The sequence below is a fragment of the Phalacrocorax aristotelis genome, chromosome 20, assembly GCF_949628215.1.
Source record: "Phalacrocorax aristotelis chromosome 20, bGulAri2.1, whole genome shotgun sequence".
NCBI classification, from domain to species: Eukaryota; Metazoa; Chordata; class Aves; order Suliformes; family Phalacrocoracidae; genus Phalacrocorax; species Phalacrocorax aristotelis.
In genome coordinates this window covers 352862-380787 of record NC_134295.1, presented here as the reverse complement: position 1 = coordinate 380787, position 27926 = coordinate 352862, and the positions used below count along the sequence as shown (strand labels likewise).

Genomic DNA, 27926 nt, shown 5'->3' with positions numbered 1-27926 from the left:
CAGGGAAGGAAAGGAAGCAACAGGCAATTGCCACAGCCGCGCTATCTTCGCCTATAAGCCTACGTATTTCAAGTATTTCATATTTCCATAGAAACCGGCATTTCCTTCATTATCCCACTTTACTCTCCTTTTGTTTGTGTTTAGCCAAATTTCTGAAATGTAATAAAAAATGCATTTTGTGGGTAAGTTTTACCTAATGGGTGAAACAAAAGGTTTTCTTGGAGCACATTTAACATGTTTTCCATAGATTTATACCAACCAACATCTCAAACTCAAAACCTGATGCATTTACTCTTCTGAATTGACAGATTCAAGTTAATCTTTTTATTTAAGGGCCATTTATTAAATGCAATTAACATGACAAACATAGGCTCCCCCTATTTGTAAAACTGTCTCCTAAGTCCATATCTATAGTTCGGCTTCTTATTCGCTAGGGTATAAACACACTTAGAAATAAGGCATACGAAGGGCTTCCAGCAACATCTTGTGTCTTGTTGCACCTGAGACATCATCGTGCTCATCAGCTTTGTAAGTCATTTTCCCTACCATCAGAAAAGCAGATTTAAGCTAACAGTAAAGTCTCTGAGAATACTCTGACGTCTGAAACACTGAGAATTTGCTTCGATGTCTTTCTTTGTACAGAGCTGAGCAGAACTTTAATTTACTGCAAATATAAAATCTGAATTTTACATGAAGAATGTCCATTCAGTCTGGTCCAAACATCTGTATGGCACATACAAACTTATATTTAACTGTTATCTTTATTTCAACAGAAGCAACTTTGATTCCACCTTTCATCAGAAAGGTCTGAGAGAATCAGTGCAGAAGCCATTTCCACAACTATTCACCTTCTCCTTCGCTAACCTATATGAACAAACTGTCTCTTGGGTTATTTATATCAGAACAATGACAAGGCGTATTTTCTAAGCGTTCCAATACTGCTCTTTCAGCTGGATTCATATCAATGGAAAACCCTTCAGGGAGTGGAGGACAAACCCCCTCAGAATGAAAGTTCAGCTCTGATACACCGTCTGAGCAACCGGACACTTCCATATATGCAAAAAACTTAGGCAAAGGACAACAGAAAGGGAGGAACTGAGGTGTGGAAAAGCTGTTATCCATTCTGCTCACAGGCAAAAGGGAAAAGAACAGAGAATTAGCAACTGCCTCTAACATGTGTGTCCTATTCTGGTTCTCCATAACATCCTCCCACATCCCCAGCAGCACAGCGGAGAGGAGAAGGACCCTAATCCACTATACTGCTACTAAATACCAACTAGTGCTCATTTTCAGGGAAGCCGTGGTACATTTCCTCAGCTGTAATGCATCCTTCTTCCCACACTTCAGAGAAAGGAGGTTTTACTAAGTAGCGTTTTCAGTTATGACAGACATGAATCAAGGAGAAAGGCCTGTACTTGCATTTAGCTTTTTAAAACACAGAACAGTGACCAGCAAGTACAAGCATTATTATACAAGAAATCAAGTCACTCAAACCTTCTTCATTATGAAGAGGGTTGAGACTGGGAAGGTTCACAGAACACTGAGAATGGGAAAATGACCAAAAGCAATGTTCAAGGCATACACAAACTGAAGAAACAGGTGCTCTGAAGTCTATCCTTTTGTTTTCCTCCCTTTACAAGGCTATACTATGATATGGATATAAAAGCCAGCGTGTGTGGGGGAAGGTCTTCACCCAGTACTTTTCCTACATTAACTTCCACAGTTTTGTTTCTGTTAAAAAAAGTCATTTATAATTTAATACCTGTTTCAGGATTCTCAGATCTGTGGTGCTGTTACCATTGCACTTAATTGGCATTATCCATTTTTAAAAAGAAATTAAAAAGCAGCTCTGAACTTTGCTTCCGAGATGGAAGCGCTGTCTCTGAACCAAGGATTCCTGTCACTCTTGCTTTGCATCTTTCAAGGCCTGAAGTCTTTCTAAAAGGGGCGGATGGGAGTAATGCCACATTGAAAAGATCCAGTCAGAAACAGGGAATCCTAAATTATCTTTGTTTAGCTTGATCAAAGCAGAGTATAGGTCTTTAGCCTTCCCAAGTTCCTTGGCAAATGCATCTGCTTGAAACTCAAACTGTCGGCTTAATACAGTCAAACAAAATGAGAGAACCTGTGGAGAGAAATATATTAAGGATTACTTTAAAATTCAGCTATCTGCAAGTTCCTTACAGTAGCAGTAAGTACTACTGCACCTCCTTCCCACAACCCACACACCACTGTGGCTGCCGAATGATCTGGCTGAGGTTTAGTCGGGCCATACCTGAAACTGGGAGTCTTGCCCAGCACTACGCTTACTTACTAAAATGAGATACCAGATAGAGCCCCTAGAAACTTCAAACTTCCCCCCCCAGTCACAGTAATTATTTAAATAGGATGATACTTCAGCATCTATGTCTTAAAAACAATTTACCTCATTGTAAGGTGAAAAAATGAACTGGAAGATAATCATCAAGCCTATCAGGGTAGGCTGGGTGTCATAGAAACCAAATGCAGCGAAGAGTTCTTTTCGACCAATTAACACAGCAAACAAGAAGAAGCAGAGGAAGGAATTAATCTGGAGAAAGGAAACAACATTCTCGATTAAGACGAGTTTTTCATCCAAGTCTAAAACATGGCCTACTCATATTACAGACTTGCATAGAAATACCACTGAAAAAACCCAAATAGATTGCTTTAGAACTAACATAGAGGGACAAACAGCTGGCATTTACCTGCTTTCTGTAGATGCATGCAGTAAAGAAACACCGTTTTCTGTCAGTGAACTAAAAAAAGAAAGTCTGAGTAGTGAAGGAAGATGACAAGGCAAGACGACAAGGTAAGTGAGGAGGGAGTACAGGGCAGAATCCATCTCTTTGGATTTAAGCATAGGTTCCAAAAAGTTTAAAGCCAACACCATGTGCCATAGCTCTATTTCTGGACACAACCTGTGCTTCCATCTCAGCCAGGCATCACTGTGTACAAGCACTTGTTCTTGCCTGGCTTTTCAGAGGCAAGAGGCAGGTCCATGCCTTACCGAGTTTTCTAGAGAAGGCGATTAGGACCTTTTTGATCCATTCCAGTGGCTGTTTGGTCTTTTTAGAGTAATGTGGAAGGAGCCAGAATACTGTTTTTTATTGAAACACATGGAACAGAAAAAAGAGGGATGGCTGTGACAGAAAAAGAATCAACAGAAAAAGTAGAAGACATTGCAGAAGAATTTGTGAATTTCTGGAAGTGAAGTTAATCTACATATTACAGCAAAAATACTATCTAGAAAGTGGATCCAAAGACAAAAGTTACATGAGTTAGCAGAGTGTCAAAAGCATCGTAATAGTTGCTAGTTAATAGGGATCAACCCTGATGTCAGAAGCTGGAAGGTAATTGCCTTAACGCAGAAAGTGAGGAGGACCTCACTGAAGTGTTCAGTTGCATGGATAAGAAAAATCCAGTATGGAAATGGAAAAACACATGTTTTCTTAAACAAGACCTTGATGGTGATATTTACAGCCAGAAAAGCATGTGAATAGACTTAGAAAAAGAACAGAACAGCATTCCTGGAAGGATGCACACATCTTAGAACAGACATGATCCAGTTACAGAAGGTCATAGGATGGCAGGCAAGAGAAACAAAAAAAAGTAAAGGCTGGGAACTCAGAGAAAAGAAGGGTGAGTGACACCTAGAACAAGACAGATCTACACCAAAGCATACAGCAGACTGTTGATAGTAATTTAACAGAAGGTACATAGCTGTGCCTTGAAAATAAAGATTTGAAGTAGGAGGTTTGGGGGAGGAATTCACTTGTATGAATATGTATATTAATATACTTTGTACAATATACATATACAATGTGTATACATTGTATTCACTTGTATGAATATACCAGAGGCATATGTATGTGTAACAGACCATCAGGCTCCTTTTCTTCAACTGCAGGTTGGGCAATTTCTAGAGGTTGCTTCAGTGTTCACCCCCATTTGGGCATGCACCAAGAATGCACAACAAAGGTATTTACCGATAATCAATGCACAAGGTATGAGAATACAGTATAAATAAGAATGCCCTCCTGTGTCAGATTTCATAATGCTCAGCCACATCTCGCTTCTCAGCCCTCCAAGGAACAAGACTGATAGAAACTCTCAGACACAGCTTTCTCAGAGACAATGCCAAACACCTGAAAAAATGTAGCCTGGGTGACAGGATACATCCGATCCTATCCCTGGCACAGGGGTGGAAAGAGACCTTCAGAGGGGAGATTCAAACAGACAAGGAACAAGTGTTACAGAGCAAGAAAAATGAATCCCAGCTTCAGAAGGCTGCTGAGATGGATTAAAATGGCAGCAGACACGAGTTCTTATATGCTTTCTACCAACCAGATTAAGCAAGGAGGGGACTGAAAGGCTACTGCATGTTCACTGTAGATACAGCAAAGGAAAAAAACAAACCAACTTTCTGTCGTAGAGAAGAAGGATATTGCATGAATGCACACTGACAAATCTGGAAGCAGGCATTTGGAAACAGCAATAATTACAGAACGCTCTAGGAAAACGACCAGTTTATCATAACTCACCTGGCTGATGATAATATTTTTGACAGTGTGACCTAGTTTCCAGTGACCCAGTTCATGACCAAGAACAGCCAGAACTTCTTCATTTTTACATCCTTGTTTCTTATTCTGAGGGAATAACAAAGCAGAAGTAATATCAGGTATGACTGAAAACAACTGAATAGATTTATTACTTAGTTTGGTTTTTCCTAAGTCACTTAAGTGTTCCTAGATCAGGCCATTCCCTTCCAGCTGCAGATACACACATATAATTTCTTACTGATCATTTTCAAGAAGGTACTCACAAACCCCCCATATTTCAAGTTCAAAAAGATTTCTACCATGAGGTGGTGTTCTCTTATTTCTATGCATGCAGACATGCCTATGGAAACCTGGAAGAATGCTGGAAGATTTGCCAAACTCTCTCCTACCATCTCATCATCCTGTTTCTTTACTCAAGAAAACCCATTACAATGGAAACAGACATTCAGAGCCACAGACTTTTAATGGAGAATTGAGAGCAAAGTATCTTCCTTCAACACTCAACATGTAGCCTCCCTCCCAAGGCACTACTGTTCCTTTAAAAACAAATGACAACATCCCTGTCCTCCACAACAAATGCTATGACACGCCTTAAAGCCATCATCAGGAAAGAGGGACATCTGCACCTTCAAAGGTACATTAGCAAGTCAGAAGCAAGCGTGTGGACTTCTGCTCTGAGAACATAGCTGAAGAACGTGTTGAAATAGAACAAATTGTTCTCCATTATGCCTAGAGAAGGCTCTCTGAAGTTTTCAGTGCAGGCGGGCTCAAAATCCCCTCCTCTGATTCTATTGATTCCTCTCATCACCCGCTTCTGCAGTACGCCATACCAACCGTGGATTAAAAGAATTCTACCACTGACACGATTACAAGAAACAGAAGTGGAACTGAACTGTTGTCCAGTTGTACTTTGGCCTAACCAAAAGGTCTTCTCAGGCCTTCTCAGAATTACTCTTTCAGGCTCTTCAGAAAGTATGCCATCAGTTTTAACCACCCCTACACTCTCCTGAAGCCACAAAAGCTGTTCCAGCAGAGTCATCACATGCAGCTGCTCATAATGCAAAGGACAATGCTTTTGACCAGGGCAGGGGAGGATGCACATGTGGAATATGTACGTGTGTGTCCCTCTTGCACCAAAATTCTTGTGTGCAGTAAGAGGCACACAAATGACACACTGATAGTCAAAAGCACTTCCTTCAAAGGGGAGCTGCGGTGTGGTAGTCCCAGAGAAGGAACATGAGCTAAAAACCTGGACAGGTCCCTTATTCAAACAGCTACAAGGAAGGCCTATTTTTCACTTGCAGGGAACCAATATTTCGCTAAAGCCCCTGTGGATTTCTACGGTCTCTTTGCTGCCCTCCGCACCACTCACACGGCCCCAGAAATTCCAATCAGCAGCTCAGGGATACTTTGGTATTGAAATCATTAGGTTTTGGGTTTTAGCATCTCATTCAGGGACTTTAAAATACTTTCAGAAAACACATGGGAATCTCTCACCAAGAAATTAATGTAAATAACATGATGAAAAACAGAGATGAACTCACTTTGGTTTTAGACTTTGTCTCTTCATTCTCTCCACCTTCTCCTTCTGCTGCCTCTTTGTTCAATGCCGAATAATCTTCCAGTAGGGTGTCGAAGAGTACTATCCGCTTATTCTTGAAGAATCCATAGAAATAAGCATTGCTATGAGAAGAACGCTTAGAACCTGATGGAGAAAATTTACATTACAGACCACGATCTGAATAATCCCATTCACTGAAGACACAGAACAGATTCTTCCAAAGGAATTCTAAGTCCCCAAATGAATGGTAGACAAATTCAAGCAACTGAGTTTGCAGGCTGAAGTATATTTTAAAATTATCTAAGTAATGATGACCTCATTTACTGACTCCAACAGAGAAATCATTTTTTCATCCGTAACATGGAATCACTAGGATGACTGAAAACATAAGAGCAGTCATGTGAAGATCCAATATCCAGAAGGAAAGCAATTTCTATTGCAATTACAGGTTCAGAGTAGAAAGAGCATTCTGCGCAGAACACGTGCTGCCTGGCACAGGACCTGTGACAAGTATGCTTACAATTCCTTCAGTGTGCCAGCAAAGATGATTCAAAACAGGTAAGGAGAAGACAAAGAGATAAACTACAGTCTTCTGGCAGCCCCTCAAAATTATTTTGTTTGAAATAGGTGATTTTTTACAGCTACTTTTAACTACATCAGGTGAACCATGGACTGTTTCTGGTATCAATATACTTGGAGCCAAGAAACTCACCTCTTTCCATGGAACATGGACTGTTTCAGTTGGTTAAAAAGCTGTCTAGGTCAAAGCAGATGTTAAACTTTGCCTGGTGTTTCCTATGGACAGGAGCTGTTGCAACATCAGGACTTAAAGAGGTCTCTGTGAGAGAAGAGGTGGATTGCTCTGGTTTTTGCAGCAAAATGTAAGACACCAAGTCAAAGATGTTTGCCTTCAACTCTCACTATAAACGTATGAGCTGCATCAACTCCTTAGGGCACAAAATATCCACTGTTCCATTGCAACTCAGCCCATGGTATCATCGTGGTAACCTTCAGCACCAAACCAAGACAGATCAACAGAGGAAGATGCTGGTCAGAGTACAAAGGCTCAGCATCCAGTCCCTTCTCAGTGAAGAAATCTGAGCAGGCACAGTGTAGCAATGTTCCCTTTCACCTGTGTACCATAAAAAACTTCATCCTCCACTAAGTGTTGGTAGAGAGGGAGCCTTTGTAATCTGCCTGTTACAGAATGAACCCTGAAATTAAATGACTTGGTTGCACATGTTACTAAGAAGTCAGCTCTGGAGTGGAAACAGCCAAAACAAAGTGCAGAAAAACACTGGCAAAAAGATGTTCACACATCCAGTCCCCCATGTCAGAAGGGAATGGTGCTGGCTCAACACTTTCAGGGTTATCAGAAAAGAAAATGGTACAGAAGAGTAGTACTACACTACACAGGTGCCAGAGTACCAACAATTGGCTCACAGGACTTTCACCATGCTTAAAAGCTAGGATACAGCCAGCAATCAATATGGGAAAAACTTACCTATTTGGCAAGCCCCTGTACTAACTCTCAAGCTTGAAAAGCTTCACCTTTGCTAGGGAAGAGGGGAGTTTCTTGGCCCCAGTTATATCAGTAGTAGTAGAATCATAAAAACATAGAACGTCCTAAGCTGGAAGAGACCCACAATGACCAGCAAGTCCAACTCCTGTCCCTGCACAGGACAGTCCCAAATTCACACCATGTCTCTGAGGACCTTGTCCAAGTGCTTCTGGAACATCGCCAGGCTGGTGCCGTGATGCCTCCCTGGGGAGCCTGTTCCAAGGCTCCACCACCCTCGGGGGGAAGAACCTTTTCCTAATACCCAACTTGGCTGCACTGAGGCAGAGCCATGGCTGGATTTGGCCAGCCCAAAGTTTTGAAAGCAACAGCTTCCTGGCTAGATAAAGCCTTTATTGTCCTCTTTTTCAGCAAAATTCTACCATTTCAGCTTTTTATGCCACCTCATACTGCTTTCACCAAGGCACTAAAACCACCTCCGATCTTCAGAGGTGGGGAACAAAGCCAGAATAAAATTTGGGAAAGGAGCAAAATGAGTAACAGTGGAAATGTCAAACAGTAAAGTGCTCCATGAACACGGAAGTGGAGAGGCAGTGACATGGCAGCTGGCACGCTCCATGTTATATTCCATGACCTAAGAAAAGAGGGTGAGAAATTACTAGAAAGTTAAAAAATTACAGTGTCAAGTAGAAGGTACGAGTCCATCCAGCCATACCATAAGAAACCATCCATGTGAACACTCTAAGAAGGAATAGGTGTTGTTAACGTACGTAACTTTTTCAACTGTTTCACTAAGGACTTTGAGACAATTAATGCTAAACTGAGACTAGAAACGATAAAGAAAAACAAACCAAAAAACCCCTTTTCCCTCTGGCTTAAAGTTCTAAAATTAGAATCCTGATTGCTGCTTCCATTTCTGACTCTGTTATGCATTTCCATTCCACAGAGCAAAGGCAATGCTTCCAACGAGTTGCTGAGCTGAGGCTGTACATCCAGCTTCACTTTTCTGACCCCAAAGCATAAAAAGGAAAATGTTACAGACATTGACAAGAATTACAATGGCTGATGAATATAAGCAACTGCCCTACTACAGCATCCACAATCAATTACAAAGTCTTTTTATTAAAAAAGAAATCTCACCTTCGACAACATACACCTTAGTCAATGGGAAGTCGATGCTCTTTGCCATTGTTTCAATTTGTTGCTTGAGCTCTCCCTCAGGAAGTGGAATGAATTTATCGAACAAAGGCGCAATATAGTCTGCATAGATCGTAACAAGCACCTGCAAACACATACAGATATTAAAAACAAGACATACAAATGTGTGTTCATTACTAAAGCTGGAGCATGAATAAGTGCAAAGAGAGGGCACAATTTCAGAAAAACACACTGGATAAAGCAGAGTCCTGTACAAAGCGCGCTGTGTAGTGAGGCGCCCTATGGGTCATCCCAGCTCTGAAGACAACCACTAGGCTGCTGACAGCTCAATGGGGGTGGGGGCAGGTTAATCTACAATCTACAGTCCTCAGCAGAATTAGTGTAAGCAGTTCTTTTGCTCTGACAGTTTCCAAAGATGGCAAAGCCACTATGGCAGCTGGGAGCAGCGGTCCTATCAGTGACAGGCTGTCACACCCACCCATCTCACCAATGCTGGAAAGCTCTGAAGTGTTTCATGATGAGCAGCAGAGCCGGCTGAACAGGAAATAGTCCCACTTTTTCAAATTCCTGCAAACTTGCAACGCCACGGTCCAGGAGAGGCAAGAAATTCCACATCCCCTATTTTACTGCCCTTCTCCCAGTTGTATGCAGGGCTAAGGAACTGCCTGAGGCCTCTGGTCCACAATGACTAACAGCCAGTTCCCAATGCACCTGCACCTCTTCAAACTGGCAGCAGATGAGAAAGCCAGGACAGGAATAACACTGTGATGGGAAGGAAAGCTGAACTCCCTTCCCTCAAACACTGGACCTTCAAAGTGATTTTTATTTATTAATTTTAAATAAAAGGGCTGGAGAAAAGTTTAAACTCTGGTTAGCGAAAAAGGAACAGGACACAAGAGGCAAATGGGCATCAACATTACCTTCAAAGTAATCTTGACAGTTTTTTTTACACTGAAACCAAGTACCCTGACTTTTGAAAGCATCTGCACTGTTGAAGAAGTCCAATGAAATGTAAAACCAGGGAAAGTGACTTTTCCAAAGTGACAGCAAGTGAGGGCACCAATATGAAACACCACTAGAGAATGTTATTTTCGTTATTGTAACTATTAGGACGAGGTTTTAAACCTCTGCAGATATTTTGCAGCACTTGTAGGAGGGTATTTTATAGAGCAGGAATCAGCTGCCTGTTTCAGACCACATAGTGTGTGTGGACTGATTTTAAGTTTTTATCTCTGATCTTTGTGTAATCCCTTGCTATCAGCAGGCGTAACACACTGGTAGAAGGATACAACTCTAACTATGATTAGAGAGTTATAGAATGTGATTACAACTGGAATTTTTCCCTAAACCGCACTCTAAAGGGTAAATCTAACACATCTTAAGGTTATTTGGCATGTCAAAGACTGTTCAAACCCACACTTTAAGGCCTCAAACCCTGATCAACACCCTGTGAAGTGGCGGTGACATTGCAAGACACCTGAAAAGCAGTAATTGTCTGGGAATGCGCTTAATCCTAGGGTGGGGGGGTGGGGAACAGAAGAGGGGGGAAAGAAAAAGAAAAGGTAAAAACCGTGAGCCACTCCCTCTTACTACATAATTTTTCAGCACAGAAGCCTGTAGCTCTAACACAAAACATTTTATTTTCTAGCTTTTGTTGCGTAAGAGGTAGGCCAACCCCTGCTTTATCAGTTTCTAAAGTACTTGTAAAATCTCAGGGAAAAAATCTACATGGACAGCTCAATTGGAAGGGGCAGGCAAAGCAAAAATAAAACAGTAGTTTGTTATATTGACAGAGAAAGAAATGTGGTATCAGCTGAGTATTTCAGGGTGACATTTAGTGTTAGGTATTACTCACCTGCATCTCTTCTTTCTGCTAAACTTGCTTGATAAAGACTATACAATAGACATTCAGAAAGTTATGAGATCATACAACCTTTTTTTTTTACAATATATGTTTTAAAGAAAAGATGGCAAGAATAAAAGCAGTCAGTGAAGGAAGCTAACGAAAAAAAACTTTCACTTTTGGTGTACAAATGAAGGCAGGCCATTTCAGAAAATCCTGTATCTTCTTTTCAATCCTGAAACTATCAAATCTTTTAAAAGTTTAGCTTAATCCTTCTATGAAAAAGCAAGTCTTTAAAGGCTTTAAGACTAAAGACAAACTGTTGCAAAAAATCACCAGATTTGATTATAGTAGAAATGTTAGAATATTGTGTATTTTGAAACTTGTAACCATAGAAACCTCACTAGGTAGTTACAGTTTTGTATTAACAAACTAATAGAAACTGGATGAAACAATGAAGAATTGAATGGAGGGGTTTTGTTTGAACCCTGTAACTTTAGAACTGTATTTATTAGTTATTACGTTTGTTAAGTCTTGTGAAACCAAGGAAACTTGCTGTAGAAACCTGTTATGCACCAGTGATGCTGCTTGGAAATCCCCTTACCCTTCCCATCTTGACTTGAATATCAAGAATTCCAATTAGTGGACATTAGTAGAGGTGATGAATGGTTATTTTGGGATATGAATATTGATGAGGTTATATGATCAAAGAAACCAATCAATGTGAAGGTTAAATTTAATAGCGAACATAGTTAAACAATTCATGTAATAGTGACTTGACAGAAAAAGTGTATAAAAACTGGTGAATTTTAATGCAAAGGTGGACCTGTGTTTGGCAGAGCTATCCCCCGTGTCCCCAGCACTGGAACAGAGAAGTGCCTGCTCACCTACGATGTGTAGGTGAGTTTTTCCTCTTACAGATTTGAAGCAAAACTGTGAATTGGGTATCAGATAAGGAACTAGTATCTCCCGAATTTTGCAAATAATAAAGCTACACTAGAATAATCTCTAAGTATGGACTGCTTCACTCGGGTTGACAGAGCAGTAGCTCAAATGCCAAATTACGATTTAAGAGAATGATGCTGATCAAAGCTTGAAGATAAAGAACAATTCTTTGAGAAGTACCGATCAGAGTCTGCACAAAACTTCCCATAACATTCATTTCAATACACGTGAACTGACGTTTTTGAGACCTAACCTAACGCTATGATTTTTCAGAACACGTTCAGAGACATAAAAAGGGAAGATGTCAGAGCATTCGGACGCCTGGACAACAGAAAGCAGGAGCCAGCACAACAAAACAACAGGAAACACTGTATAATTTAGCCAACAATCAACAAAAGGCTTGAAAGAACTCAAAGTAGTAATTGTAAGCTAGACTACTACCTAAGTGGGGCACTTCTGCATCTCTACCATTGTCACAGAGTTCCTCTGAAACACGTCACTGGTAACTGCGCTACGCCAGAATTAGTGGCCACACAGAAATCCACTCATCCACCCAGGCTTTACTTCAGTTACATGTTAGACATCGGTGAAGCAAAAACACAAGTAAGCAACAAGTACAATTCAGATCACAAGATCTGTATCCCATAAAAACAGGATTATGAAAAGACTTTGCAGTCTTGATTTAAACTGAGCCACAGTTCCTTCCACGTTGCCAAGTCTGAGAAAGTCAATGCAGCTGCTGGATTTTTAAGTGGGAAATCGGATTTTCCTGCATTATTGCAACGGCCTCACACACAGCGCTACAATCACATTTTGTACAAATGTGGTCAGCCACGCCTGTGCTTTATAAAGGGAACTGACAAATTGGAAGTCCAGAAAAAGCTATAAAAGTGATCTGAATCGAGAAGCAGTGGGGAGAAGAAAGAAAAAAAAAAAAAAACAACACTTAAGTCATGAAAGAGAAGCTTAAGAAAGAAAACAATTATGATTTCCCACTGAGGTATTCCTAAAAATTTTCTTGATGGTGCACTCCAGCCCAACCAGAAAGTCTGACCTTGACACACCAATTAGGGATTGATTGACCCAAATTTATTGTTAGGCTAGCACGGCAGGCTTTATTACATTACTGTAATGTAATAATTCTTTTACTTGCTAAGGTGTTTTTTTAATCCAAAAATGAATGAATATATACCACAGTATTTCTTTAATTTCTTCCTTGGGTGAGCAATGGTTAGTATATTGAGCAAAGAGATAGTAGAGCACTATGTTGAACTAGAAAAAAAACAAATACAGACCTCAGAGCTTAGAGTAACAATAGACAATATCAAATCTTTAAGATGTACACAAAAAGATCCTTTTAATACAAGCCCTAAAAACATCAGTTACCAACTCAGTGTAGAAAAGCAGCTATATAAGCAGAACCAGAAATGGAAGATTGCTACTCATCTCAATACAAAGCAATGCAATGGAGAATTGGTGTTCGACAGCCTGTGAGAAAAGCCCAGTGGAAACATTCTGCTGGCTGTTGCCCTTGTGCCCTTTCTATAAGTAAGAGAAAGGAAAACCTGTCAGCACACAGTGCTGTATTTCCAGTGTCTCTTCCAAAGCTTTTTGAATGTTTATTTTTCTACTGATGAAGACAGGCCGGTATCAAATAGATAACTCATGAGATACCACATCAATGAGGACAATTATTCCTGAACAACTACACTGAGGGTGAGACACTCTGTTAAAGTTTGTAGACACTAAAATTCCCAGGAGATTTAGATTTTTCTCCGTTTCCCTTCAGTTGTTTTTAAACCTCAGCACACTGAGCCATGCAAGTAAGCTAACATTTAGAAAAAACACAAACATGTTCTCATACTCACCAAGGAAACAACTAATGTGAAGAGCCAAGCATAGATGAAGAAGTAGTCTCCCCCTATTTTAATAATGTAAAGCAGAAGGGATGTCACTGGCAACAGAATACACTGAGTCACGATAAACTTCTTGATAGCATCCTTAAAAAAAAATCCCAATGTCTGTAAAGAAAGGATATCAGTGATATTTTCAGTGTAAATATGGATGTGCCACAGCAGTTAATGAACTAATCCGTTCAGTGGATGCACAGAAACAAAAAAAGACAAATCACAAAACAGCAATACCAATGTGATAAAGAAATGAATGTCAGTTAAGAGAAGGTGGAAGAATCTTTTCGCCTCCTCTCCTGGTGGCTGCAGCTCTTTACATCCACACGGACTCCAAGCCCGTGCAGATGCACTCTTCCTTAGTAAGATCTGACCCAAACCCTTATTTAGTGTTGCATATATATCCTTCTTTAAAGAAGGAAATTAAAATTTAAGCTTATCTGTCCCTTAATTCCTTTACCAATCTATATCCTAGACATTATGAGATTTTTAAAGAATAGGAAACTCTTAAAGAAATACAACTACTGTAAAATATTTTGCCTTTGAACAGTTGCCTCTGTTCATCTTAACTTTCAGTTACCACTAAGCTGATTGTCTTAACTGGAAATATACAGAAGTCCTATTAAAGATTTTTAGATATATATATGGTATTTTACTCCAAGCTTCCACTGATGTGCAGTTACCAGTCATATAGCCATCTCAGGTTTTAAAATTAGCATAACTTTAATAGAAGCAATAGAGAATTCAAAGACCTCTGCCTGAATGAATCTGATCTAGTGACTCTGTAACATGATTAGACACCCAACTAGCTCTTTCAGGAATTGTTACTTCAGTACTTACAGCTACCTGCAAGGCACAGAAGTGAGAGGGTTAGTATGTAAAGATCCTTCCCAACAAGGTCGTATTAAAAACCCCTTACTACATTAAAGATACGGAACTCCTCTGAAAAGAAAAACTTACCAGTGAAACAGATTTAAATAGAAACTTAAGGATATGGTGCAAGAATTTGGGTAGATGCCTCAGAGTTCCATGACTGTCAGAAGCACAAATCAGACAAAACTCCACAATTTTGGACTATTCTCTATGTGGACACACTCTGGTCACACTGCGACCACTCTGCTGATATATTCTTACTAAGCGACCGCTACTATTAGCGGTAACACAATTGTATAAAACATGCCGACACAAAAGGAGCACTCCAGAAGATACTGTTCCTTGCCTGACTTTAATATTCCCAGGTAGCGTGGTCTACCTTCTCCAGCTAAACAGCTGTGTAACTAGAAAAGCAACACTTGTGGCTCTCATTCACACTCAGCAGTGCTCCTTTCCTGAAAACGGTACAGAGGAGCTTGAAAGAAACTCTGTGCGTCATCCTGGACAAAGGAAAAACTGCTTCTGTGTGGTCGAGACTCTTAAACTGGTACAAGCCAGGAGAGAGAAAACAAAGTACACAACAGCGTGTCCCTCCTTTATTACTTCCTCAACTCAGCCAGAAAAAGGCCTGTTATACAGGTTTTTCATTTTTTAGCTTAGTAAACAGCTGAAGAAACAGTCAGCGTAACCTAGAAGAACTCCTAACAGAAGTGTGCTGCAAGCACTGTTTCCACCAGGCTTTCACATCAACTACAATCCATTTAGCTCAGGTTTTCATTTTGTCTCTTTACTTCCAGCTCCACAGTCTAGGAGGAGTAGAGCTATAAAATCACAGAGCGTCTTTCATCTTTGCCCTGCCTGTTTCCTGCTGTCTAAGGCAGATGTGACTTCAAGAGAGATCCTCATTTTCAGGAGGAGTCTATCTGAGATCATTTGAGAATCATTGCTAGAAATTCCAAAGTCTGAGCTGGTACCAGGTGTGAATTTGGCTCATTCACTAAAGGACCTAGCCCATCAGTCCGGAATGAAAGATGGAGATTTGTCTGTGTAAGACATTTGGTGCCTCAGACTGGATTGGAGCTGGACTCAGCCTTTAGTTCTTGGCACGAGGACCACTGAGGTGAAAAAGACTTGTAAAAGACATCCTGCAGGTAGCTCAGTCAAGTGCTTAAGAATGCTCACAGGTGTCAGTGCCAAGTGTTCCTTGTCTCATGTGATTAGACAATGCTTGCACTGACAACAGCAGAGCATCCAGAGAGCACAACTCCAAGGAGAAAACATTCAGGATGTACCCAGAACCCTCCTTACCCTCCCTAAAGCATACAAAGAAACCACACAGATTCTGCAAGCTCTCAGGACAGTTTTTTAAAGAAGCCTGAGATGCTAAGTTCAGTATTTGACCCTCTGCTTCTTCTGCACAAAGGTGGGGCCTGATCAAGTCAAGCTCTCCATCAATCAGCCACTCTGCCAGTTTGCTCTAATTTAGTGTTTTACAAATCCTGATACTGACAGTCTTTGGACTTTTGTGTCCTGGACAGAAGGGCTTACAGATCTGGCCCCAGGATGGAACTTAGTCCAGACTAAGGCAGGAGAGACAATCAATATGTAGGCCTGATACAACTCCTTGGGATTGGCATGAGTCAGCAGTGAAAGATGGCTTTCCATGCATTTTTAAGGATTCTGAATGTCAAAAGGGATGTTTAGGCTAGACCAGGGCATAAGCACATTGCAAGAATTAGGACTTGGCCAGCCCTTACAATTTTTCAGGACTACAGACCAGAAGTGATAGCCAGAGAACGAATTAAATACATCAAATACATATTTCCCCAAAGAAAAGATTGCTTGACTCATGCTCTGGAAACACGGGGACATTCCTTCCTCCCTTGACAGATGCAGGATGTTAGCCTGCCAGAGTGCTCACTGTAAAGTCTGCAAAAGGGAAGGGGATCTCGAGGACTATGGCTTAGCATCAACCTGGGATATGAATGGCTAGGTGTGCCACCATTCTAACAAGTATTTACTTGCTGGCAGGAGAAAAAAGTGATCCTTAGAGGTTACAAATATGTTTTTAGAAGCACAAGTGTTTTTTATAAGACTAGAGAGCTAAATGGAGTATAAAAACAGTTCTGAGCTGGTCACAAGCTCAAGGCCTATGACTAACTAGAACAATCTTCAGATCTGCATCCCAGAGATTGGAGCAGGAGCCAGCCTTTGGCACAGTATCCAACTACTGGGAGCAGGTCAGGAGGCGGGGAGGTGGGAAGGAACCAAACAAGCCTTGCAAGTTTCAAGGAAAAACTGTACAGTAATAATTTTCACAGCTGGGCTTCCCTGGAAAGAAAATAGTATGCTACTAAACTGACATGAATCAAAGTTATACAGGATGTGTCAGGATCTACGCACTTCTGTTCTACAGATGATTGAGAGAGGGTGCAAACAGGATCGCTGCATGTAAAGCTTTTTTTCTCACTTTCTTTCTTACCTGTTTTATAAAAAGGAATAAGAAACATCAATTTATCAATTTACCAGGAATATGAGTTTAGAAACAAACTGATTCCACTTCTTTAGGTATTTCTGCCTCTATAGAAATTGGAAGATGAAACTGGCAAATACCAGAGCATCTCTACCCTTACTAAAATGAGCCAGTTTTATCCCACATCTGCTACCCATCCAAATTTCATCCTACTGTAGAAAAGAAAAAAACCAAACTTCCTAGTAGACTTGGAACAGAAAGTACTGTAGCAACACTAGCTGGGTCCAAAAGCAGAAAACAAGTCTCATGCTCTGGCATGAAGTGGCTAACGAGGTGTACCAGACTGAGGGTCCTCTCCCAAAAGGAAAATCTGGCCCCATGAAAAACTGGTATTAAAACAGGTTAAACTAAGTTGGTGAGAGAAACTAAGAAAGCCAGGGCTGATACTGAGTACCTTACAGAAATACAAATGAAGAGCTGGATTCTGATTTAGTAAAGGCTGATACAAGAAATTAGTAAACAAAACAAAATGAGGAAAGTAATTTCTTGGTTTTGTTCCACCTGTTCAGCGTCCACGAATCAGAACTGCCCCTGTCAAGCCTCCAGACTTCTCAGGAAGGGCATATGAAGGGCAAAGAACAGTCCATCCAAACACAAAGAGCTGAGGTATGAAATGTTCTTTGCTCCACACTTCTCTATGCTCAGAGGCACAGGCTCACGCAGAGACATTCTGGTACGGCATGGCTACTTCTGTAACAGTCAAACTGTCACTGCACTTATTTTTATACAGTGTGAGTAGAAATGTTCCTAAAACTAATGATCTTTGGCACAGATATGGACATACCAGTCCATCTAATCAACCGCACCCACTGAATACACCTACAGTATAAGTGCTACCTACAATACCTGTTGATTGAAGCCGTGTTTCTCTTCTATGACAAATGTGTTATATAAGCTCCACGGGAGGCCAGTCACTGCACTGAAGAGTGTTGCAAGCAACAGAAATAGCAAAGACTGAACAATCTAAAAAAAAAAAAAAAAAAGAAAAAAATCTGATATTTACTGACCTGTACTAGCATTAATATTCCAGGTGTTAAAAACGCATTTTATGTCAGTGGTTTAACTGAAACTGGTTAGAAGATGAAGCCAGATAAATTCATAGAAATAACACATTTGTGATGATTAAATTACTGATCACTGGAATAGCCTACTATGCTCAAGAAAGAACAAAATATACTGATGAAACAGATTTAAATAAAAACTAAGGATTTGGGACAAGAATTTGGGTAGATGTCTCGTCCACCACACAAAGACAACATGAGCAGTAGCCTCAGATTTCTTACCCTTTTTCAGTGCAGGAAGATCACATCTGGGATTAGCAAAAAAACAGCACCCAAACAAAAATCCCCCAAAAACCCAATGCACTGTCTCATTTGACTCAAGTAGCTTTGAGACTTGTATATTTTTAACATACACGGCTATTTTAATTAGTAAGCTAATTTAAAAGTTACATACTGTTATCAGTTTTCAGACTCATCATTGAGTTCACCAGAAAACATGTAACTTTTACTATATTGTACCTGTAGCTAAATCACACTTTATATAAAAGCAAGCTTAAAAATAAAAATTATTATTACAGTATAGTTCATGGACCAAACGTTTTCACTAAAATTTAAAGACTGCTTACCTCATATTCTGGTCCAAACCCCGCACGACCAGAGATCTGACCAGACAGATTCCAAAGAAAAGGAATTCCTCCACAGAGGAGAATCATCTTGAAAACACAAACACATACCACAGAGGCAATATGAAACAGATTTTCACCTTATTCTACTGAAATGTCAGCATGGTAAGGATCCGCTAAGGGTGAGTGAGGAAAGTTTTATGATTAGGCTTTTTGTCCCCTTCTGATCACAGCAATGCATACAGAAAGCCTGGAATATTTGGCAATGGTTCATTTGTACTTTACAGAAGTAGAGATCAGGTCAAGCATTTTTTTATTCCCCCCCCCCCCCGGAAATACCAGCATGTTTCCAAGCCTGTACTGTTACTGTAGACTTTGCTGCTATATTGGCTCAGACATAAGGTGTATTTTTCAGATGACCTTAAAACTCATTTGCCCTATGGTTGTATAACCTACCATCTCTAGGAAGGCCACGCAAGATTCAGCAACTTGCCTGCAAAAGGACAGTCTTGCTTGCATCCCCCACCAAGAGAAATGCGTTTAGAATAAGGCCGTAATTTCACTTTCAGTATTAGTGCTGCTTCAACGATTTTAAGAAAGCTTCCTGCCCTCTTCCTTGTGCCTGCCTTGCAATGCCTCCTGCCACACAGGTTGCAAGGAGCAGGGAACGGACTACTCAGGACACACCATCATCAAAGAAATGCTTGAGACAGAGGTATTGAAGCAAGTGCTAACTGCACCTCAAGGCAGGGGCTGGTAGTGTTTGTTAAACAGCTTGACTTCCAAATGTTTCACATTTACTTTCTTAGAAAGTGATGCATCACTTTATATATAAAAATCAGTTTTCAAGCAGGCAGCCTTCAGTATGGACAGTACCTAGTTTTTCTTTGCTTATTTTTAAAAGGCTTACTCATTATAATCTAAGTGATTATATATAACCTAGGGTGTGTTTTGAGGGTCAGCAGGAGATGGCAAGGACCAAAGCAAGCTTGTTGCTCCTTTGCAGGCTACCTGTAAGTTTCAGAGCTGGAAATGCCTGAAGTACCAGTCCCTGAACAAAGATAGTGTGGGGTCCTGACCCTGGGACTGGACTAACATCAAGGGTCTGATGAAGAGGGGAATGCCAAGATGAGGCCAAGGTGAGGGGTGGAACTAGGTGAAGACTTGGTACTCACCCCTTGCTTAGCCCCAGCTGTGCAGATTCCGGTAACAGGCCTCTGCCACACCCCACATTGCTTATCAGCTGCCAGAAAACTGCACCTAAACTTATGTCAAGAGCTGGGGCAGTTTCTAACAAAACACCCTAAGGCAAGTATTTAAACCAAATCAAGAAGCTGTCACCCACTCGCAGCTAAACACTAATCACAAGCACAACTCACGTTTGAGGGTTGTGTTGCTCTTTTAATTAGAGAAGTGTGAACATTTTTGCTGAACCATGAGGCCTGCCTTCTTCTTTCCCCTCATTTATCCACCCAAACAGCCTCTGTTCAGCTCCAAAAGTTGTAGCAGGGTGTGCTGCGGCGATTAAGACTCTGGGTACAAAGATATGTAGGGACTAGGGCTTCACACCAGCTATAAAATCAGAGAGTGGGAGCAACTCATGGGAGCTCCCTCTCAGCTGGCCTGAGACCCCATTCACCTCTGACCTTGCTGGGAACTGCTGGACCACCGAATAGGTTGGATCCCCCTTCCCCCGATTTCATATCTTTTGCTCTACCAATTTTTGCCTTATTATGTATTGAGCTTACTATATGGATTAAAGCGACTTGCTTAAGAACAGTGTAAAACCTAATAAACTGTGGTATATGGTAACCGCCTGGCATCTCGTCAGTGAAGCACATTAAAAAACAATCTGTCACGCTGCGGGTAGTATTGTGGGAACTGTGTATGACAGATAGTTATTAGCATGATGTTGATACTACTTATTAGTTAAAAAGAAACCCACATAATTAATGGCTGAAATAAATCAAAGCATGCTAGTAATTCTAACACAGCATCTCCCCTTCAATTAACTTGCTAGGTTAATGAATCGTACTCCTACCTACTAAAAGCAAAATGTTGCAAAACTCATCCAATTTCACCAACTTTGGCCGCGACAGCCTCTCACAAGTTCAGGCAGTTCCCCGAGCCAATAAAGGATGCAGTTTACACTCTAAAGAAACAGCAAATCCAGACAGTAGGGGTCACCTCACTTTAGCTCTGCTGGAATCTGATAGTCCCAGGACAGAAAGACACAGCTCAACATCACAGAAAAGAGTAATAAACTCATCATCACATGCAGGTAGAGAAGCTGCTGCACGGACCCCACATGTCAGGGGTATAAGCTTGATTGTAGCATAGAATCATTTAGGTTGGAAAAGACTTTAAGACCATCAAGACCAACCGTTAACCCAGCACTGCCAAGTCCACTGCTAAACCATGTCCCTAAACTCCTCATCTAGTCTTTTAAACACCCCCAGGCATGGTGACTCAGACTTCCCCAGGCAGCCTGTTCCAAGGCACTTGACAACCCTTTCAGTGAAGAAATTTTCCCCAATATCCAACCTAAACCTCCCCTGATGCAGCTTGAGGTCGTTTCCTCTCATCCTGTCACTTGTTACTTGGAGAAGAGACCAACCCACCCCTCACTCCAGCCCCTCTCAGGCAGCTGCAGAGAGCGAGAAGGGCTCCCCTCAGCCTCCTCTTCTCCAGGCTAAACCCCCCCAGCTCCCTCAGCCGCCCCCCAGCACACTTGTGCTCCAGACCCTGCCCCAGCTCCGCTGCCCTTCTCTGGACATGCTCCAGCACCTCAAGGGCCTTCTTGTCCCGAGGGGCCCAAACCTGAGCCCAGCATTCGAGGTGGGGCCTCCCCAGGGCCGAGCACAGGGGCCCCATCCCTGCCCGGCTCCTGCTGGCCACACCAGTGCTGACACAAGCCCGGGGGCTGGTGGCCTCCTTGGCCACCTGGGCACTGCTGGCTCATGCCAGCCGGCTGTCAGCCAGCACCCCCAGGGCCTTCTCTGCCAGACACTTTCTAGCCCCTCTGCCCCAGGCCTGGGGCGCTGCCTGGGGTTGGTGTGACCCAAGGGCAGGACCCAGCACTTGGCCTTGTTGAATCTCATACCGTCCCCCTCAGGAATGAAGAATGTATAAAGAAGCTGTCTGAAATCTAACGAGCAATAATGGCCTTAATTACAACCATGCCATTACTGCAGCCTTCAGACCAGAGGTATTTTCCCTATTAGGAAATATGCTGCAGCCACGACAGCAGGAGGGTATGAAGGAAAAGGTTTGTATGTTATGTCTTTTTTTCATTAGGTTGATCACAGTCAGTGGAACAAGCAAGCAGGTTTTTTTGGAAACACAAGCTCTTCTTCAAGTCTGAAGTGAAGCCAGCAGACTTCAGTACAGCTGAGAACAAGTTCTCAAAATCCAAGAAGATGCTTATCAAGTCTAGAGGTGTGAGCAGCAGCAGATGGAAGATTAGTGAGCTGGACACTCAGTGTCTCTGCTAAGTCCATGGTACACAGCTGGAAGTTCTCAATATTTCACAAGCTATTATCTCAAAAAAATAATCACCCTAGTTCTCTATACCTATGATTTGGACTGCTCCAAAGGTAACAACTACTTTACCACTCAAAATGCTCCAGCTGCTAAGTCCACTCTGAACTTTATTCCAACCTTGTCTTATCTTCTCAGCGTATTACTGACCAGAAGCAGCTTTATATGCCTCCAGGATCGTCTATTTTTTACATCAGTTATTGCAGTTGCAAAAGTGCTATTACCCAGGGTTTTCTTCTGATCTTTAAAACATACCAAAAAAGGTACCATAAGGATGTTTTCCAACTCTCAATTTTCAAAAAAAACCTCCTGTCCTGGCATGACAATGGATTGGCGGAGGGGCATGGAATTCACATTCAAGTGTAATTTTCCCTCTGCAGGAACAAAATAGAGAAACCTGAGGGTGTGCTTTCCCAGGGAGACAGGAAGATAAGCTTTAACAAGGAAAACAATTTTAAAGGACAGGAATTCTTAGCACGAGGGCAGTAGAGAAGACTAGCTGTGAAGACCTTCCAAAGCTCACAGCTGGCTACGATACACTTCCCTTACATCATCCCAAGTGCAACCTCAGTGTCCAACCACAAACATAAAGTTTGCAACTTTAATATAAGATTAAGGAAACTCTACAGTCCATGGCAACGCTGCATAGAAGGAAGTACCCAGCCAATGCCCAGCACCAGGAGAGCTAATGTAACACAATCTACAGAACTCAGTGAAGAAACCCTGCTGCCGAGGTGACTGCGTATCAGGGATACTATATGGTTGCAGATTATTTAGCTCTAGCTAAGCAAAACTTACATTAATAGAACCATAATGAAGAAGTGAGATGTAGGAGCTACTGGACTTGCAGTACTTTGCTTCCACAAAGCTCTGCAACCTCTGCAGCAAATCTGTGAATGTGGGCAAAGCTTGGACATCTAATATCGTGCAGGCCCATTAGCCTACAACCCTCCAGGACAGCTCACTCCCAATCCCAAACTCACAAAGTTCTGGGATCCAGACTCCCAACACCACAACCCATCAAGCCCAAGTAGGAACACCAATTTCTTGTTCAGAAGATGAAAATGACTGACAATACCAGTAGAATATGGACATACAGTATCTCAGCTGACTGCTCCAAGACCTGTTTATTCAGGCCAGTGCTCAACTAATTAGCCAGGAGCTTTAACTCACATATTCCATGTTTTTTTCCTTGGCTTTTGTTCATCAGTGTCACTGCAACACAAAAAGCAGAGCGCTGCAATGAATTTGCTAACAGCAGCAGCAGTCTGAGACACAACTGTTTTCCAGCTGTTTATCACCATCACAGCTGAAACAGTGGAACAACGGATAAGTTAAGATGCTTGATTTAGTAACAGGTTTTGATTGCTGCTTTGGAAGCTCCAGCATAGTCTAGGTTTTGTTGCTCGGCTGTGGAAAATAGCTGGATGCAGTAATATCTTTAACAGACCCATCAGCTGCTAAAATCACTGTGGACCTGTTACTACAGTATCAGGGACAGAACAGAAAGAAAAGGTCATGAGAGAAAGCAAAGGCTGTGCTTTTCCTACACAGGCACAATCACAAAATCCTAGAATGGTTTGGGTTGAAAGGGCCCTTTAAAGATTGTCTGGTCCGACCCCCCTCCCATGGGCAGGGGCATCTTTCATTAGATCAGGTTGCTCAGAGCCCCGTCCAGCCTGACCTTCAACACTTCCAACAATGGGGCATCCACAGCTTCTCCAGGCAAACTGTTCCAGTGCCTCACCAACCTCATCACAAAAAATTTCTTCCTTATGTCCAATCTAAACCTATCCTCTTTCAGTTTGAAACTTGTCCTGTCACTACAGGCCTTGGTAAATAGTCTCTCTCCACCTTTTTTGTAAGCCTCCTTTAAGTACAGAAAGGCCATAAGGTCTCCCCGCAGCCTTTTCTTCTCCAGGCTGAACAAGCCCAACTCTCTCAGCCTGTCCTCACAGCAGAGGTGCCCCAGCCCTCTGATCATTTTTGTGGCCTCATCTGGACCTGCTCCAACAGGTCCATGTCCTTCTTGCACTGGTGACACCAGAGCTGGATGCAGCACTGCAGGTGGAGTCTCACCAGAGTAGAGCAGAGGGACAGAACTACCTCCCCTCACCCTGCTGGCCACTCTTCTTGTGATGCAGCCCAGGATAATGTTGGCTTTCTGGGCGGTGAGCATACATTGCTGGCTCATCTCCAAGTTTTTGTCCACCAGTGCCCTCAACTCCTCCTCCACGGGGCTGCTCTCCGTCCCTTCATCCCCCAGTACTGATACTGGGGATTGTCCTGACCCAGGTGCAACCTTGTGCTTGGCCTTGTTGAGCTTCACGATGTTTGCGTGGGCCCACTCCTCAAGCCTGCCAAGGTTGCCCTATACAGCATCCCCTCCCCCTTGTGTATCAACTGCACCGCTGAGCTTGGTGCCATCTTGGTGAGGGTGCACTCAGTCCCACCGTGTGTGTTGTTGATGAAGGTACTGACAAGTACGGACCCTTGAGGGACACCACTGGTCTCCACTTGGACATTGAGACATTGACTCTTTGGACGCAGCCATCGAGCCAGTTCTTCATCCATCTAATAGTCCATCTGTCAAACCCAGATCTCTCCAATTTAGCAGCTAGGATGCTGTGGAGAACCATAACAATAGTAGGCCTGGGTGAAGATAAGCACAGACTGCTGATACAGGTCTTTGTTTAGCAGGACACTAAAGTCAGTGGCAAAAGATGCTCATTCCAATCATGCATATTTTCCTTAAAAAAAAAAAAAAACAACACGGGAAGCTGCTTTGGCTAACGCTCTTGAAATCCAGATGAAGCTTCAGAACCTTTTGACTTGTACTTGCTAGGTACTACCATCTCACCCTGTCCACTAATCCACTCTGGGAGGACAGTTTCATTTTTCAAATGAAATACTGCCTCTACAGTTGGTCAAAAACATAGAAGCTTTTCAAATTCACACAATAATCGTCTTGAGTTCTACTCAGCGTACCAAAAAGCCCAACAGGAACAATCTAACAGCTGTACTGACACACATGTAGCAATATTTTTAGATGTTCATACAGAGTGAAACAATGTACAGGGTAGGTTCCATAAGAGAAATCAGGAAATGCAAAAGTTAAGAGGGGTCACAATTCCTTAGTGCTGGTTTGGCATCACAGTTACACAGCCACATGACTCACACTATTCTACAATACTATTTTAATGATCTTTTATAATTGACCTTTTTGCTTCCTTAAGTTCACCAAGTAGACGATCATAGTGTAACTATACTTTTCAATGTATACTTTGCAAGGCATTTCAGGATTCCTGTTTGACCCAGTTTTGCTACTAATGAGCAGTGCTTTTCAGCAGTAAGTCAGAAAAGGTTTCTTTTAAGACTGTTTGTATATCACACGTGTAAATACTTTGTTCCAAGTCAATGGCCCTGTTTTTTCATAGATGTGAACATGACTTGCCCAGTGTAATTGTTTAGACTTTAGAAGTATCCACTGGCACTCTTCCCGTTCTCATGGGATTTTCTTTCTACTTTCTGCTTAAATTTTACCTAAAAGTAGAAGTAGTTGCATCCCTCCAAACACAGAAAAAGGTCTGTATTTGTAACAATTTAAAATAATTCTAATGTTGCTTAATTATTTGGTAGTGGACACCATAACAGGTCAGCTGTGCCACTACAACATAATAATACAATACACACTGTAGTTGTACCGGATGAGTCAGCACTGCATAGAGAAATTATGTGCTGTCTGAATAATTCCTTCTTTTTCTATGGTGAATACAGCCACAAACAAGAAACACAGAATCCCAGGCCTTCCAAATTTCAGTTTTTGACATAAGGTCCCAGAATGTCAACAGCGCAGCTGCACAGGATCACTAGGAATCTAAGTATTTCACAGTTTAAATATATGACAAGTACTGTATGAATGCTAGAGCAGCTCAGGTACTTACGGTGCCCTCGACCTCTGAGTACAGGCCTGACCAGAAGCTGAAAGTACTTTTGTCCAGCTGATACAGACGAGATTTTTCAAATGTTTCTGAATCCATGATCTGCCCTAATTCCTGTGGTACATGTGTTGTTGTTCTATACACCCGTCTCTGAAAAATTGAAAAAGAAACTTAAAGTCTACATCCAATATTTTTAAGGAGATGAATAAGATTTAAAAGTAATATGATCCCATAAGCCACCATAGAAAGCTGGAAAAAAAACCCCAAACCAACCCACAAATAACAAATATTCCTAAATTCCTGTTGTCTATCAAGTCCCAAATATAAAACTGAAGCATAATTATTATGTTACAACTGAGCTGCCTACTTATTAATTTATTTCCCATACAGTTACCATATAAAGATCACACAAACTCATTTTTCCACAGGATATGACTTACTGCACCACAATAACAACTAAGCGGAGTTTGAAACTAAACACCGGATTCTTGCAACCAAACCATGCAACTTCACCAGAAAAACCTATCTATGATGTGGCTGCGTGAGGGGCTACTTCATTTTCAGTAGAGAACTCACCAGGTAGAAATTTTTAAAGACTATAAGTCCTTATTCCATCCACAGTCTTATCATGTTTCGATATATTTATCCCTTCTCAAAGGAAAAGCTCCTACCCGTTGCCACTTCGGGCTGCAGCCTCAGAGGCTGAGCTGACCTAATGGCTCACAAGAGCCTGCAGCGTTGCTTCCCGCCCTCCTGGTTGCATCCTCCCCAGCTTGCTGGGTGTGCCTGGGACGGAGTTATGTTTTTTCATAGCAGCGTGTATGGTGGTATGCGTTGCGTTTGTGGGCCAAGCAGCGTTGGCTGAACAGTGCCAAGGTTTTGCTGCTCTCTTGCCCAGCGAGCGGGCTGCGGTGGGCAAGAGGGCAGCACCACCAGGACGGCTGACCTGAGCTGACCAAAGGGATATTCCATGTTGTGTAACATTATACTCGGCAATAAAAACTGAAGTAGAGGAAGAAGAAAAGGGGGGGAAAGGGTTTGATTTCCAAGGTGGCTGTTACTGGGCAGGCATTGGCCTGCTTGTTGGAGGTGGCAAGCAATTGCCTTTGCGGCACTTGTGGGGTGTCCTCCCACTTCTCTTCATTTATTAGACTGTTTTTACTTCGACTCATGAGTTTTCTCATTCTTGCTCTCTCACCTGCCCTGGGGACGGAGGATCGAGCTGTGGGCTGACGTTACCCCACCGTGCCAGCATTTTCCAGATGCTTCTGTGAGCTCACGTCCCTCACTGATGTGACGGCAAGCGTCCCCACCACCCGCTAAAACAAACGGGGTACAGGGCCTCGGGTCATCCGGGGGGCGAGGCCGGGGCGAGACCAGCCTTGGTCCACACCGGGGCGAGCGTGAGCGGGCGCAGGCCCCGGAGCGGGGATGGGCCCACCCGGCAGAGCCGCCGAGAGCCCCGCCGCCGGCTCCGAGCCCCCGCACGGGTCGTACCGACAGCAAGCCCTTCTCCCTCAGACGGCCTCCAAGCCCGCCAGCGGCGGCCGAGCAGGGCCGACCCCGCGCCCCAGCCCCGCTTCCGCGGCCTGGACAGGACCAAGCCAGCCCCGGACGAGGCCGGCCCCGCGCTGCTCAGCCCCGGCCCCGCCGCCCCCCGCGTGAGGCCGGGCCGGACCCGCACAGCCCTCCGCCCGGTGGCACCCGTCCCCGCCGGAGTCCCCGCCGACCTGCCGGTGCGCCAGGAAGGCCTCCCAGAGGTAGACGGCCCAGGAGAAGAGCAACACGGAGCAGAAGATGCGCTTCTCGGCCGGCAACTCTGCCCAGAGATCGCCGGACAGCGCCATGGCCGCGCGCCGCTCCCGCGCTTCCTTCCGCCGCTTGCGCTGCGGCGCCGCCTGG

The 27926-nt window shown here is 42.7% G+C and overlaps 1 protein-coding gene across 3 annotated transcripts; it reads right to left on the bottom strand.

The window, feature by feature from the left end:
• Positions 1-309: 309 nt before the first annotated feature.
• Positions 310-27926, bottom strand: ZMPSTE24 (zinc metallopeptidase STE24). 3 transcript variants are annotated; one of them, XM_075114475.1, is made up of 10 exons: positions 27755-27926; positions 26028-26174; positions 18547-18633; positions 17766-17882; positions 13475-13627; positions 8801-8942; positions 6125-6285; positions 4563-4667; positions 2426-2569; positions 310-2125 (listed from the first exon to the last, which is right to left on the bottom strand). In XM_075114475.1, exons 1-10 carry the CDS (start codon positions 27869-27871, stop codon positions 1901-1903), a joined length of 1398 nt encoding a protein of 465 aa, XP_074970576.1. In that variant the 5' UTR covers positions 27872-27926; the 3' UTR covers positions 310-1900. The 3 variants fall into 3 exon arrangements, with proteins under 3 accessions (XP_074970576.1, XP_074970578.1, XP_074970577.1); XM_075114477.1 differs by lacking the exon at positions 13475-13627 and having other exon boundaries at positions 27755-27919; XM_075114476.1 differs by lacking the exon at positions 17766-17882 and having other exon boundaries at positions 27755-27917.